The sequence below is a fragment of the Schistocerca piceifrons genome, chromosome 5 (assembly GCF_021461385.2).
Source record: "Schistocerca piceifrons isolate TAMUIC-IGC-003096 chromosome 5, iqSchPice1.1, whole genome shotgun sequence".
NCBI classification, from domain to species: Eukaryota; Metazoa; Arthropoda; class Insecta; order Orthoptera; family Acrididae; genus Schistocerca; species Schistocerca piceifrons.
The window spans coordinates 508,159,271-508,172,198 of record NC_060142.1 but is presented as its reverse complement, the minus strand read 5'-3'; the positions used below and the strand labels follow the sequence as shown (position 1 = coordinate 508,172,198).

General features: G+C 41.3%; 1 protein-coding gene across 1 annotated transcript in view; it reads left to right on the top strand.

Moving 5' to 3' along the window:
• The window catches only part of LOC124798500 (solute carrier family 12 member 6), a 427,524-nt gene that overhangs the window by 318,555 nt on the left and 96,041 nt on the right, over positions 1-12,928 (top strand). Inside the window, exon 13 of the mRNA XM_047261938.1 lies at positions 5,988-6,181. Coding sequence (XP_047117894.1) covers positions 5,988-6,181 — 194 coding nt within the window. The remainder of the gene's footprint in view (positions 1-5,987; positions 6,182-12,928) is intronic.

Sequence of the window (12,928 nt, the reverse complement as noted above, 5' to 3'; positions counted from 1 at the left end):
CATTGTTTCTCCTGCAATAGCAGTGGCCTCTGTTGTTGCTAGTTGTGGGACCTGTACAGTATCGTGTTCCAGCTAGGTCTTAAGGTTTTAGGAAGATTTCCTGGATGAGGCAGATGTCAACTGTCTCATCACGAAGGAACTGCCGGAACTCTCCTACCTGTGGACATATGCTGCATGCATTCCATGTGCATGGGGTTAGGCCATGGACTGTATTATGAATGGTGCACCTATGTTGCCTCTTGTGGTTGGCCAAAAGGGCTGTCTGCATTGCCATCTCAAGCACAGTGGGAAAAGTCTGGAGCAACGCTTTGACTGTTTTTACAATAGAGTGGAGCTCATTTCCTAAGTCCTCATGGTTATCACCCGTTTCCTCATTTGCGGAAGTGTTTATGTTTCGCAGGCATTCCCTCTCTGGTTCATTCCCATAAATGTTTACCACAGCTTGTTGGGCAGCCAAGCGCTCCCTATTTGATCCGCGCCCGGTAGCGACTTCGCTAATGGAGGAGGTAGCCAGGTATTCCCTATCCAGTCCCAGCCCATTGGCCAGCATTATTTATGTTGGTGGGCAAGCAACAACCATTTGCACACTTTTCCATATGAAGTTGTGTCAATAGAGCCTGACCGGAGTGGGGGTGGGGGGTGTATACCCTTTCCCCTCGTGATATTACTAAAACTAAGGCCAGGAGTAACTTGTCTGGCCGGATTGTTATTGGCATGCTGCTTAGTGTCGGCCTTTCAGGAAGTGTCACATCCACGATAGCTAGCAAAGTGCTTTTAGCACAGGTTCTTTTCCTCTGGCTTTGCTTTGCACTCAAGACTTTCATCGGCTCAGCACATGTTATGCATTTGGACAGCATAGTGCAGATCTTAGCTACATGGTTTAGGCCTTGACACCAAAAACATTGTGCCCTCTGGCCCTTGCCATGTTATTTTTAAACCTGTATTCCAGTGATTTTTGCAATGTTTTTCAGCTGGAATACTTTACTGTTTTCTATGTTGTCAATCAAGTAACCTTAAATAGCGAGGTCTGTTTATTTGCATGCAGCATTTTCATGCAGCAGACCACCCTGATGCCAGAACTTACTTCTTCCAGCTCCTTTTTGAGGTGGGCAGGGTCAATTTGGAAAGGTAGTTTGTGGAACACTATCTTGAGTAGCCTGAGTGGTTGAGATGAGTGAGTATAGTCTGGCAGACCTTGGGGCTTAGCCACACCCATAGCCACATCGTAAGCCTCTCATGATTTTACGGTGACCTTAAAAGTGTCTTGGCCCACTGTTTTAATAACGACAGAAGATTTAGGCTGATCTGCTCTTGAAAACTTTAAAAAAATGCTCAACCATTTTTTTAAAATGGGAGGAGGTGCGACTGTCTTTGGTCTACTTGGCTGTGTGATATTGTCATCAGTTGGCATGTCAGTGAACGTGACATACCAGTTTGCAGTTGGTAATGGCTGTACCTGTGTGGGCACAGCTGCCCTGGCAGTGTGCTTCCTGTTCGGCACTCGGAACCTGTCCTTGGTGGGAAGGTCACCCTTGGTGGCCTTCGTGCCCATGGCAGAGGACTTCTTCTTTGTGCGCACCTTAGGCACCTTGCTTTTTGAGGGCAGCAGATTTCTTAGTGGAGATATCCTCAGAAGCTGCCACAGGACACTTCCTCGAGGATGGATCCATGTCAAGTTGTTCCTTTGTGGTCACGTCCACCTCCATATCTGGTTCCCAGCCAGGATTAACCCTTTCAGGAATGTAAGACTTTCAGTAACCACAGTTGTGGTCGCAGAACCCTCTGAAATGCCAGTTGCAGCTAGTCACTGTGTCATTTGCTTGTGAGACTGGTGTCTCGTCTGCAACACATTTAGGAGCAGCAAGGCCCAATCCACCACACTTGCTGAATTAAGGACTGTGTTGCCTGTGTGCGCAACCAAAGCTGCTTCCGCCGACATAGTGCTTCTTGCATGAGCACCCATAACGAGTACTGACTAAGTGGCCAGCACACCTTTGCCAGCATGGTGAAAGCTATACTTGGCTACTGTACTCATAGCATCATCTCTGTACTCTGACCAGGTGAATTCTGTACTGCTGGCTTTGCTGTTGTCGAATGATGAACATTGTATGGATTCTTGCTTCTGAGAATAGCATGAGCACATGAAGGGTTCCCTGGCGATAGCAGAAGCTATAGTGGGACACTACAACAGTGGGTGACAGTGCAACACCATTACAAGCATTGAGGTTTGTTTACCAATAATGGTGTGGGTGTAGCATCTGCTTTGAAAGACAGTGTCACTTATTCTGTGGAGGAGGGACAGGTGTGGAGTGGGAAAACTGAAGGATTCCTACAGCTGTGTAATTATGGGTCACTGGCAGCATGTGGCAATGATGGTCCAGCAACAATCATTGTAGCTGTCATATGAGCAACCATCCAGGTTTGCTTACATGTTCTGTTTTACCATAGTTCAAAATATTTACAGGAGGTTCATAATAGAAATGATTTTTTTTTCATGCATGAGTGTGTTGAGCATTCAGATCTTAATTATGAAAATCTTAGTACAGTATAACAAATTAAATAACTTCCAAAGTGAGTGGTTTCTGCTAATTAAAATGGGCCACTTTATTTTGGAACTCATTAAATTGCAGTTTAAAATGTTGAACAGTGCTGATACGGACACTGGATAAATGTTTAGTAGTCACGAGACGTAAGGCAACTCCTTATGCATTTTGAATACTCTCGTAGTGAGAATATCTGGAAAATTTTACAAAAATCAAGAGTAGCACAGTGGTGGTAGCTGTAAGACAAATGAGTAAATATAATAAAGAGTTCATTACCATTTTTGGTAGTAAGTCTTATCACTGAAAGTAAAATAATTAAAGGACAAGGATAACTATAATAATTCCAAGAGTATGCAGGCCTTACCAGTGCTAGTTTTATTGCATTTCATGAGATTTTTTTAAATTATAAATGCTAGTGTCTCATCCATGAGGGTGTTGGTCTTTAATGTCCAGGGAGCAAGAAGAGTGTTTCTTCAAACAATGAGGTTCCTGTTGGCTACTGCCATTTTTAGTCAGTTTTGAAGGTACATGCTCGTGTAAACCTAAAAACTTTCTTAAACTTTTTATTACAGAAGCTGTAAACCTCAACATAAGGAGCAACTGCTAACAGTCAGTCTGAAAGGGAAGTTATTTTTGTGTAACTTGATTTGGGAATGGAGCAAGGAAAGTTGTTCATGTGATTGTTCTGTACAGGCAGACTGGTCGGGACTTTGCCACATAGTTTAGAGTACACACTTCCAAGACTAATAGCGCCCTTTGCTCATGTACTTTCAGCCATAATTGAGATATGGAAATTTTCTCATTGAACATAAGGGATGGAAACTGGACATCTTGAAGAATTGAAAATTCGTACACATCAAACTAAAAATCCATCTAAAGTAGTTAATGAGCAAACTGGGGCTCCCAATCAGTGGTTCTTCAGTATATTTGATGACCTGCTGATTGCTTAGATTATCATTTGTTTGCTCTAGATCTCTACCAATGCTCACCCATGTTTTCCAAACATACATCCAAATGAGATTTCTATTCTATTTACCTTCCTCTTTTTGCCCCTCGCCCAATCTCTCATTAATTTTCTGTGATGGTAGCTTGATGTTTTAGAGATGTTTTATTGCTGCCCCCTTACTCTCTGCTTAAGTTTGCTATTTATTAATTGTGCTTAACTAGTGATTTTTACAATTTGTTATGCTATGTGCCTGTTGCATCATTCGATTTTTGATAGAATGTCACTGTTACTGATACTTATGCACATATACAGTGGCTTTTAGTCTTTGCTCTTCTTATTCAGTGGCTAGTGCCTACGGCTTCTCTCCTTTCCCATATTTTTCCACAATTTAATACAAAAGTTCATCTACACTCCTGGAAATGGAAAAAAGAACACATTGACACCGGTGTGTCAGACCCACCATACTTGCTCCGGACACTGCGAGAGAGCTGTACAAGCAATGATCACATGCACGGCACAGCGGACACACCAGGAACCGCGGTGTTGGCCGTCGAATGGCGCTAGCTGCGCAGCATTTGTGCACTGCCGCCGTCAGTGTCAGCCAGTTTGCCGTGGCATACGGAGCTCCATCGCAGTCTTTAACACTGGTAGCATGCCGCGACAGCGTGGACGTGAACCGTATGTGCAGTTGACGGACTTTGAGCGAGGGCGTATAGTGGGCATGCGGGAGGCCGGGTGGACGTACCGCCGAATTGCTCAACACGTGGGGCGTGAGGTCTCCACAGTACATCGATGTTGTCGCCAGTGGTCGGCGGAAGGTGCACGTGCCCGTCGACCTGGGACCGGACCGCAGCGAGGCACGGATGCACGCCAAGACCGTAGGATCCTACGCAGTGCCGTAGGGGACCGCACCGCCACTTCCCAGCAAATTAGGGACACTGTTGCTCCTGGGGTATCGGCGAGGACCATTCGCAACCGTCTCCATGAAGCTGGGCTATGGTCCCGCACACCGTTAGGCCGTCTTCCGCTCACGCCCCAACATCGTGCAGCCCGCCTCCAGTGGTGTCGCGACAGGCGTGAATGGAGGGACGAATGGAGACGTGTCGTCTTCAGCGATGAGAGTCGCTTCTGCCTTGGTGCCAATGATGGTCGTATGCGTGTTTGGCGCCGTGCAGGTGAGCGCCACAATCAGGACTGCATACGACCGAGGCACACAGGGCCAACACCCGGCATCATGGTGTGGGGAGCGATCTCCTACACTGGCCGTACTCCACTGGTGATCGTCGAGGGGACACTGAATAGTGCACGGTACATCCAAACCGTCATCGAACCCATCGTTCTACCATTCCTAGACTGGCAAGGGAACTTGCTGTTCCAACAGGACAATGCACGTCTGCATGTATCCCGTGCCACCCAACGTGCTCTAGAAGGTGTAAGTCAACTACCCTGGCCAGCAAGATCTCCGGATCTGTCCCCCATTGAGCATGTTTGGGACTGGATGAAGCGTCGTCTCACGCAGTCTGCACGTCCAGCACGAACGCTGGTCCAACTGAGGCGCCAGGTGGAAATGGCATGGCAAGCCGTTCCACAGGACTACATCCAGCATCTCTACGATCGTCTCCATGGGAGAATAGCAGCCTGCATTGCTGCGAAAGGTGGATATACACTGTACTAGTGCCGACATTGTGCATGCTCTGTTGCCTGTGTCTATGTGCCTGTGGTTCTGTCAGTGTGATCATGTGATGTATCTGACCCCAGGAATGTGTCAATAAAGTTTCCCCTTCCTGGGACAATGAATTCACGGTGTTCTTATTTCAATTTCCAGGAGTGTATGTACTTCTTTCCATGATATACTGGATGATGAATGAGTTGTTTGAGCCATTGCTCCTTCACTCTGTTCTTACACTGCTATAAAAATATTTTATTGGCTTGTAAGCCTAATACATGTTATATAGGCACCTTGCCAAACATGCACTGTCATTTCCATGTAATTCTGACAATGACACATTTTTACTCTACTCTACTTTGTCATTATCCTTCTTCACTGATGTTCCATCTGTCATGCCTTGAGTACTCAATTACATTCGAGAATGTTTCATATTCACATAACCCCATACTGCCTGTTTGAAGTTCTTCTCCTGGTGTGGTACAGTTTATTCATGCTCTCTTTATATTGTATTTTCTAGTTTGTCTTATAATTGCCATCACTGTGCTACCCTTGAATTTTGTAACCTTTCCCAGATATTCTGAAGTTCAGTGTATTCAAAACATGTCAACAAAGCAGTTGCCTTACATATAGTTGCTATTAAATATTTATCCAACATCTGTATCACCAATAATCAACATTTCAAATTTCAGAAAATGAGCACATACTTCTTGCTTGACTATGAGTCACATCTTGATATTAATTTGCACTTTAAAGTTACATCAGTGTCAATTTTCCATTGACTGAATTACTTGTGTGAAGTGGTTATTCAAAATATATCTTTGTTTTTCAGAGCGGAGAAAGAGTGGGGTGATGGAATTCGTGGTCTAGCACTGTCAGCAGCACGTTACAGTCTCCTACGGCTTGAAGAAGGGCCACCTCATACTAAGAACTGGCGACCACAAATTCTTATTCTGTCTAAGCTCACTGAAGACCTTGTTCCAAAATATCGAAAATTATTTGCATTTGCAGCACAGCTCAAAGCAGGTGAATTTGTCATTATGCACATCCTAAGACCTTGTAAATAGGATTATCCAATTAAAGTGGTTCAAATCCTGAAAAGATTTTGTAATTATTTATTATTTAAAAGTAGATATCATAATTATAAAGTAATTTAGCCTGCTGCTAGATTATTGCTAGCTTTTTCATAGAGTAAGCCATATAATGCTTTTGGTCACTTTCTCTCATACATCTAGATTCTTTGAAAGATGGGTTTTATGAATACATTCTTACAATTACTACAAACAGAAAATATTTGGCGAAAAATAAGCTTTTACTTCTTGCTTTCTATGACATACCCCTCACATAGTTTAAAAATCCCTATGTGTTAAAAAGAAAGAGTATAATGGTAAGAAATTTGAGCTTCACTCAGTTTGTGCATGTCATCTATGAAACATTGACTACTGACTAGTGGTCCCATGTTAAAAAGAATACTGATGGGCATGGCTATTATGCCTTCATGTAAGTGGTGCATTAACAGGTTTCACTTATTATATCAGTGGAGAATCCCCACATTTCCATTCTAGGTTTTGCTGTTTGTTCTTTGGCTTCAAAATGATGGTGATACACAAGCAGATGACGTCGTCATAATAGTAGAAGACTCAGATGGAAGTGTTGTTTGTTCCCTAGAGAATACACGCTCATGTTGCAGATAGTTGGTCAGATTTACATATGGTCCCATTCTTGTTTTCTCAAATAACATAATTTATATTATTATTATGTTGTATGCTTTAAAATTCTGGTCAAAAATTTCTCTGACTTGTAAAACAATGGTTTTTTTTCACTTTAATATTTGTGTAACTTAGAATTATGTGTGCCTAAATATGAAATGAACAACATGAACCAAGACTCTTCTAAATCAAAAAATAGCGGAAATTACAAAACTCAGTTGACATTCTGTAAATATTGTCATGAAGATGCAGTAACATCGGGCATAAAGAAGCAGTGAGACTGGGAAGATTGCAGAATACAAGCATTGTGTAAAATTGTGCCAACACCCTGTTTTCTGGCTTCAGCTTTTTCCTTTTACTAATTAGTATAGCACCTGTGGAAGGGATCTAAGTTACTGATATGCCTGTGCTTGCCCAGGTTGTGTATTGACAGTAATTGCAAATCTATCTGGAGTATATACAGCCACACTACCTGTAGCCACGTAATAGAGTTCATGAGAAAGCAGTGTGCCAGGAAATAAACAAAATGTAGAGCTGTTGTATGTCAACAATCCAAAACAAACCCTTGTATTTGTCTAAGGAGAATAAATGAATAAATAAATTGTTGGCAAACTTCCTCTAACGCAAAGTAATGGAAGGTGAAACACTTGCAAGAAGCCAGGACAGCTAACCACAAAAACTTGTAATATGGTTCAAACAGTCAACTTTCACAGGGAACGTTTACATGCGGTGAAAACCAGTGAAAGCCTCTAATTCATATTATATGTTTCCACCACTGAAGCTTGGAAAAGTTTCTCTTATACTTTGGTTCAGTGTCAGATGCCAGTATTGCAAAGACTGCATACAGTGAAAACCAGAGAAACTGAAACAAGGCAGAGATTCTGCAATACTTTGGTTCAACATCATATGCCAGCATGCAAGGACTGTTCAGTTGAACAGTGTATGAAACCGTTTATGGTAACCAAGTTCACTCAGTGACGTAGGTATTATTTACACCAATGGTTTCCCCTATGAGGTTGGTTCGGTTATTTTGAGAATGGATAACTTGTTTTCCAAAGCTTCCTTATTCATTAGATTTAAACATACAACAAGAAGGTTCAAATAGATGTAGGTTGCAGTGTTTGTGCGGTGGTCAAGATACTCATATGGGATAGAGCTGCTTTGAATCAGCCTTTTATGCAGTATTCAGCATGCACAACAAGTGTATAAGAATACATGCCTCATATGCCGATATCTTCATTAGTCATAAAATGAAAGTACTAACAGTAAGCTACAGTTTACCTCTTTCAGTTGCCTTCTGTTCTGTTTATGGTTTTCCATAATAATGACAAAAATCTAGAGTTACGTTTGGGTGGTTTCCCTGAGTAAGCATTGAGTTAAAATATGCACATCTGTTCTGTTAGAGAGAAAACTTGTTTTTCTGGAGCAGTGTGAAGGAATTCTCTAAAGAGTAAAAAACAACTGGCTAAATTATGTTCGAGTCATGATACTAAATTATTTTTTTAGAAAATCAGTACTTTAATCATAGTTTTGAGAGAATGTAATATTGATTATGTAAGTTACCAATAATCACATTTTTTCACAAAAGCTAGTATTAATGGGTGAAATATTGTAGTGGGGGTTACAGGATCTGAAACTACACTGAGGTGACAGAAGACATGGAATAGTGATATGCACATATACAGATGGCAGAAGTATTGCATATGCAAGGTATAAAAGGGAAGTGCACTGGCAGAGTTGTAATTTTTACTCAGGTGATTCATGTGAAAAGGTGTCTGAAGTGATCATGGCCTCACAATGGGAATTAACAGACTGTGAATGTGGAGTGGTAGTTGGAGCTAGATGCATGTGACATTCCATTTTGGAAATCATTTGAGAATTTAATATTCTGAGATCCTCAGTGTCAAGAGTGTGCCAAGCATACCAAATTTCAGGCATTACCTATCACCAAGGACAATACAGTGGTCAACGGCCTTCACTTAGCAAATGAGAGTAGAGGCATTTCTGTAAGAGTTGTTAGTGCTAACAGACATGTAATAGTGCATGAAATAACAAATCAATGTGGGATATATGATGAGTGTATCCATTAATAACAAATCAATGTGAGATATATGATGAGTGTATCCATTAGCACAGTGCAGCGAAATTTGGTGTTAATGGTCTATGGCAGCAGACAACTGACATGAGTGCCTTTGCTAACAGCATGAAATCATTTGCAGTGCCTCTCCTGGGATTGTGACCATATCAGTTGGACCCTAGACAATTGGAAAATGGTGGCCTCATCAGATGAGTCATGATTCCAGTTGGTAACAGCTGGTGGTAGGGTTCGGCTGTGGCACAGATCCCACAAAGCCATGGACTCAAGTTGTCAACAAGGCACTGTGCAAGTTGGTGGAGGCTCCATAATGGTGTGGACTGTGTTTAGACGGGATGGATTTGGAGCTCTGGTTCAACTGAACTGATCAGTGACTGGCAATGGTTATGTTCGGCTACTTGGAGACCATTTGCAGCCATTCATGTTCCCAAACAACGATGGAATTTTTATGGATGGCAGTGTGCAGTGTTACAGGGTCTTTTGTTCACAACTGGTTTGAAGAACATTCGAACTAATCATTTGGCCACCCAGATTGCCCAACATGAAGCCATCGAACATTTATGCGACACAATCAAGAGGTCAGTTCATGCACAAAATCCTGCACCAGCAACATTTTCGCAATTATGGATGGATATGGAGGCAGCATGGCTTAATCTTTTGGGTGGGAACTTCAAAAGTTGAGTTGAGTCTATGCCACATCCAGTTGCTGTGTAAAGGAGGTTCCACATGATATTAGGAGACATCCAATGACTTTTGTTACATCAGTGTGATGTATGAACGCCTTTTTCATATACTCTATGAGTTACACACATACTTAATACTATACACCAGTGACTGTAAAATTGAGGCACATATATCACATGTGCTCAAATACTGCATGAATATGCCTTCTCCAAGTTGTAGATAGTTTTTGCAATAAACCATAAATTATAATTTTGCTTCTGTGTGGAGTCCTAGCCTCTAGAAATTTTGTGAAGGAAAATGTGATCTGTGTAATAGTAATACAGCCTACTACAGACTTCACAAAAGACCAGAAACTGCTTCACGGCTCACTTCGCGGCATTAAATGAACAAATTGACAGTGCAATGTAACAGCAACTACACAATGTACAATACATACCAGTCACTACATTCCTGTATGATCAATCAGTCAATCAAATCGGTGATCGAGGACCCTGTAGATCATGCGCCGACCTCACAATGCTCCTTCATAGATGCGATCTTCTGCACTTGGATCCAGTTGTCATGAACTCCTAGTTGGCAGAGGTCTTTCTGTAGCCCATCCTCCCATCTCTTCCTGGGTCTTCTGATTGGCTGGGTACCAGTAGCAAACTGTCTCTTGGCCATGTTGTTCTTTTTCATTTTGTAGCACTGCTGTAACTGTAATTTGGCTATGACTAGGAAGTGGTCTGTGACCGCATCTGCTCCTGTGTACGATCTCACATCCATCACACACTTCTTGTGCCTCTCATCTATCACCAGGTGAACTATCTGATTGACAGTGCTACCACGTGGGGAAATCCAGGTGCCTTTGTGGATCTGTTTGTGGGGAAAAAATGTTGAACTCACCACAAGACTCTGACTTAACACAAAACTGATTAACGGCAGGCCATTTTCATTTGTTTTTGCAAGTAAACTATATTTTCCAATTGTTGGTCTATACATATCTTCTTGTCCCACTTTCGCATTGAAGTCTCCCAGAATAATCTTAAGATTTCTGTTGTTGCTAATGCTCTCCACTGTTCTTTCCAGTTCTTCATAGAATTCACTCTTTTCCTCTACATCACTTACATTTGTTGGTGCATATGCATTAACAAGAGTGAGATCTCCATACCTATGTCTAATAGTTATACATGCTAACGTGTTGCTGACTGCACTGAAGGCCTTCACTTGCCCTATCACCCGCTCACTCACCACAAATCCTGTTCCATGTTCATGCTTAACCATTTTTTTCACAACCTCCATCATCACACATTATTATTATTATTATTATTATTATTATTAGTTGTGGAAGTGATCAGACACAAAGCATTGACACTTGAAGTCTTCCCATTACTGCAAGTTCTGAAAGTAAGGATTCCAACAATGAACTGATATGCAAACAACACTTACAATGCAGACATTTTATTTTAAATGGGAGGTGTATTGTGTGGGTGAAGCAAGTGTCACCAGGGTGAGGAGTGGTGCAGAGGAGGCATGATTTGTAACCAGTGTCTACCCTCAATGTGGACAGTTAGTTACCTTTCTTTTCTGAGAGGGATTTGTAGGTAGCACTTCTGATACTCAGAGATTTGCTTAATCATTCCATAAAACGAGGCTACTAGAAATAAGCAGTACCAATGACTCATTAGTTCTTGAGCCAACAGACACCTACAAAAACCAAACATCATTTAATAACTTTTGAAAACATTACTGGAATTAACAGTGATCTAATAGATAATTACAATACGAATCAGTCTATATCACAAAAATTTATTAAAAACTAAAAACCACACAACAAAATCGTAGCCAGTTTTGATTTAACTGAAAATCGTCTTCAGACCATGTCTCATCAGATGATGACAGAGTATTGGTAAGTACTGGAGGACACCACTGGTAACTGCTCAGACTACCTCCTTGCGGTTCTCCAACACTTACCAATGCTCTCCCATTGTCTCTGCTCACCACCTGCTCAGATATTGTCTGTAGATAATTTTTGACTAAATCGAAACTGGCTACCATTTTGGCATGTGGTTTTTAGTTTTTAATAAATTCTTGTGATCTGTACTGGTATTTTGAATATAATTTATCTTCCATCATTTTCATCTACATCTACATGGATACTCTGCAAATGCCATTTAAATTTCTGTCAGAGGGTTCATCGAACCACCTAGGAGAAAGTTGGTGACTGAAATTTCATGAGAAGATTCTGCCACAATGAAAAATGCCTTCATTTTAATTATGTCCATGCCAAATCCTGTATCATTTCAGCCACACTCTCTCCCCTATTTCATGATAATACAAAACATGCTGTCATTCTTTGAACTTTCTTGATGTACTCCGTCAATCCTATCTGGTAAGGATTCCACACCGCGTAGCAGTATTCTAAAAGAGGATGGACAAGTGTAGGTGTAGGCAGTCTCTTTGGTATATCTGTTACATTTTCTAAGTGTCCTGCCAATAAAACACAGTCCTTGGTTATCCTTCCCCACACCATTTTCTATGTGTTTCTTCCAATTGAAGTGGTTTGTAATTGTAGCTCCTAGGTATTCAGTTGAATTTAGGCCCTTTAGATTTGACTGATTTATTGTGTAACCGAAGTTTGACGGATTCCTTTTAGCACTCATGTAGATGACCACACACGAGTAGAGATTGTCTCTCATGTAGGAGTAAAGTGAATTTTTATCTGCTTTTTTTGAATGGGTATGTTCTTTGTTTATTTTTGGAGGATCTGCGTGTTACAATATCCAGTCTTGCTATGACAACCCTGTGTTCACTAAACAGGGTATCTGCTGTGATGCTCATATTAGCTTAGGATTATTTGTTATAAGAGGTCAAGTGTATGTTCACAACTGTTTACTATTCACTTGTGCTAATGAACTAACTGCACAAAATAATTTTCAGAGAATGAATTTAGCACAATTTTGAATGATGTTTTGTGCGTACTTCCAAAATTAAACATGTATTTTCTCCAAAATATCAAGGGTAAATTAAAGTCACCACCAGCTACAGTTGTACGAGTTGGGTGTTTGAAATCAAACTCAAGTTTCCTTTGAACCTTTCAGCAATTGTATCATCTGAGTTGGGAGGTTCGTAAAAGTTGCCAAGAAAGACCTCTGCCCATACTAACTCACAGGAACTATCTACTTAAATTTCACGACAAGCTAAACTACTTCTAACAACAACAAACATGCGACCACCAACAGTGTTTAGCCTATCCTTTCGGAACACCGTTAGGTTCTTTGGAAAAATTTTGCCTGAACTTATCTC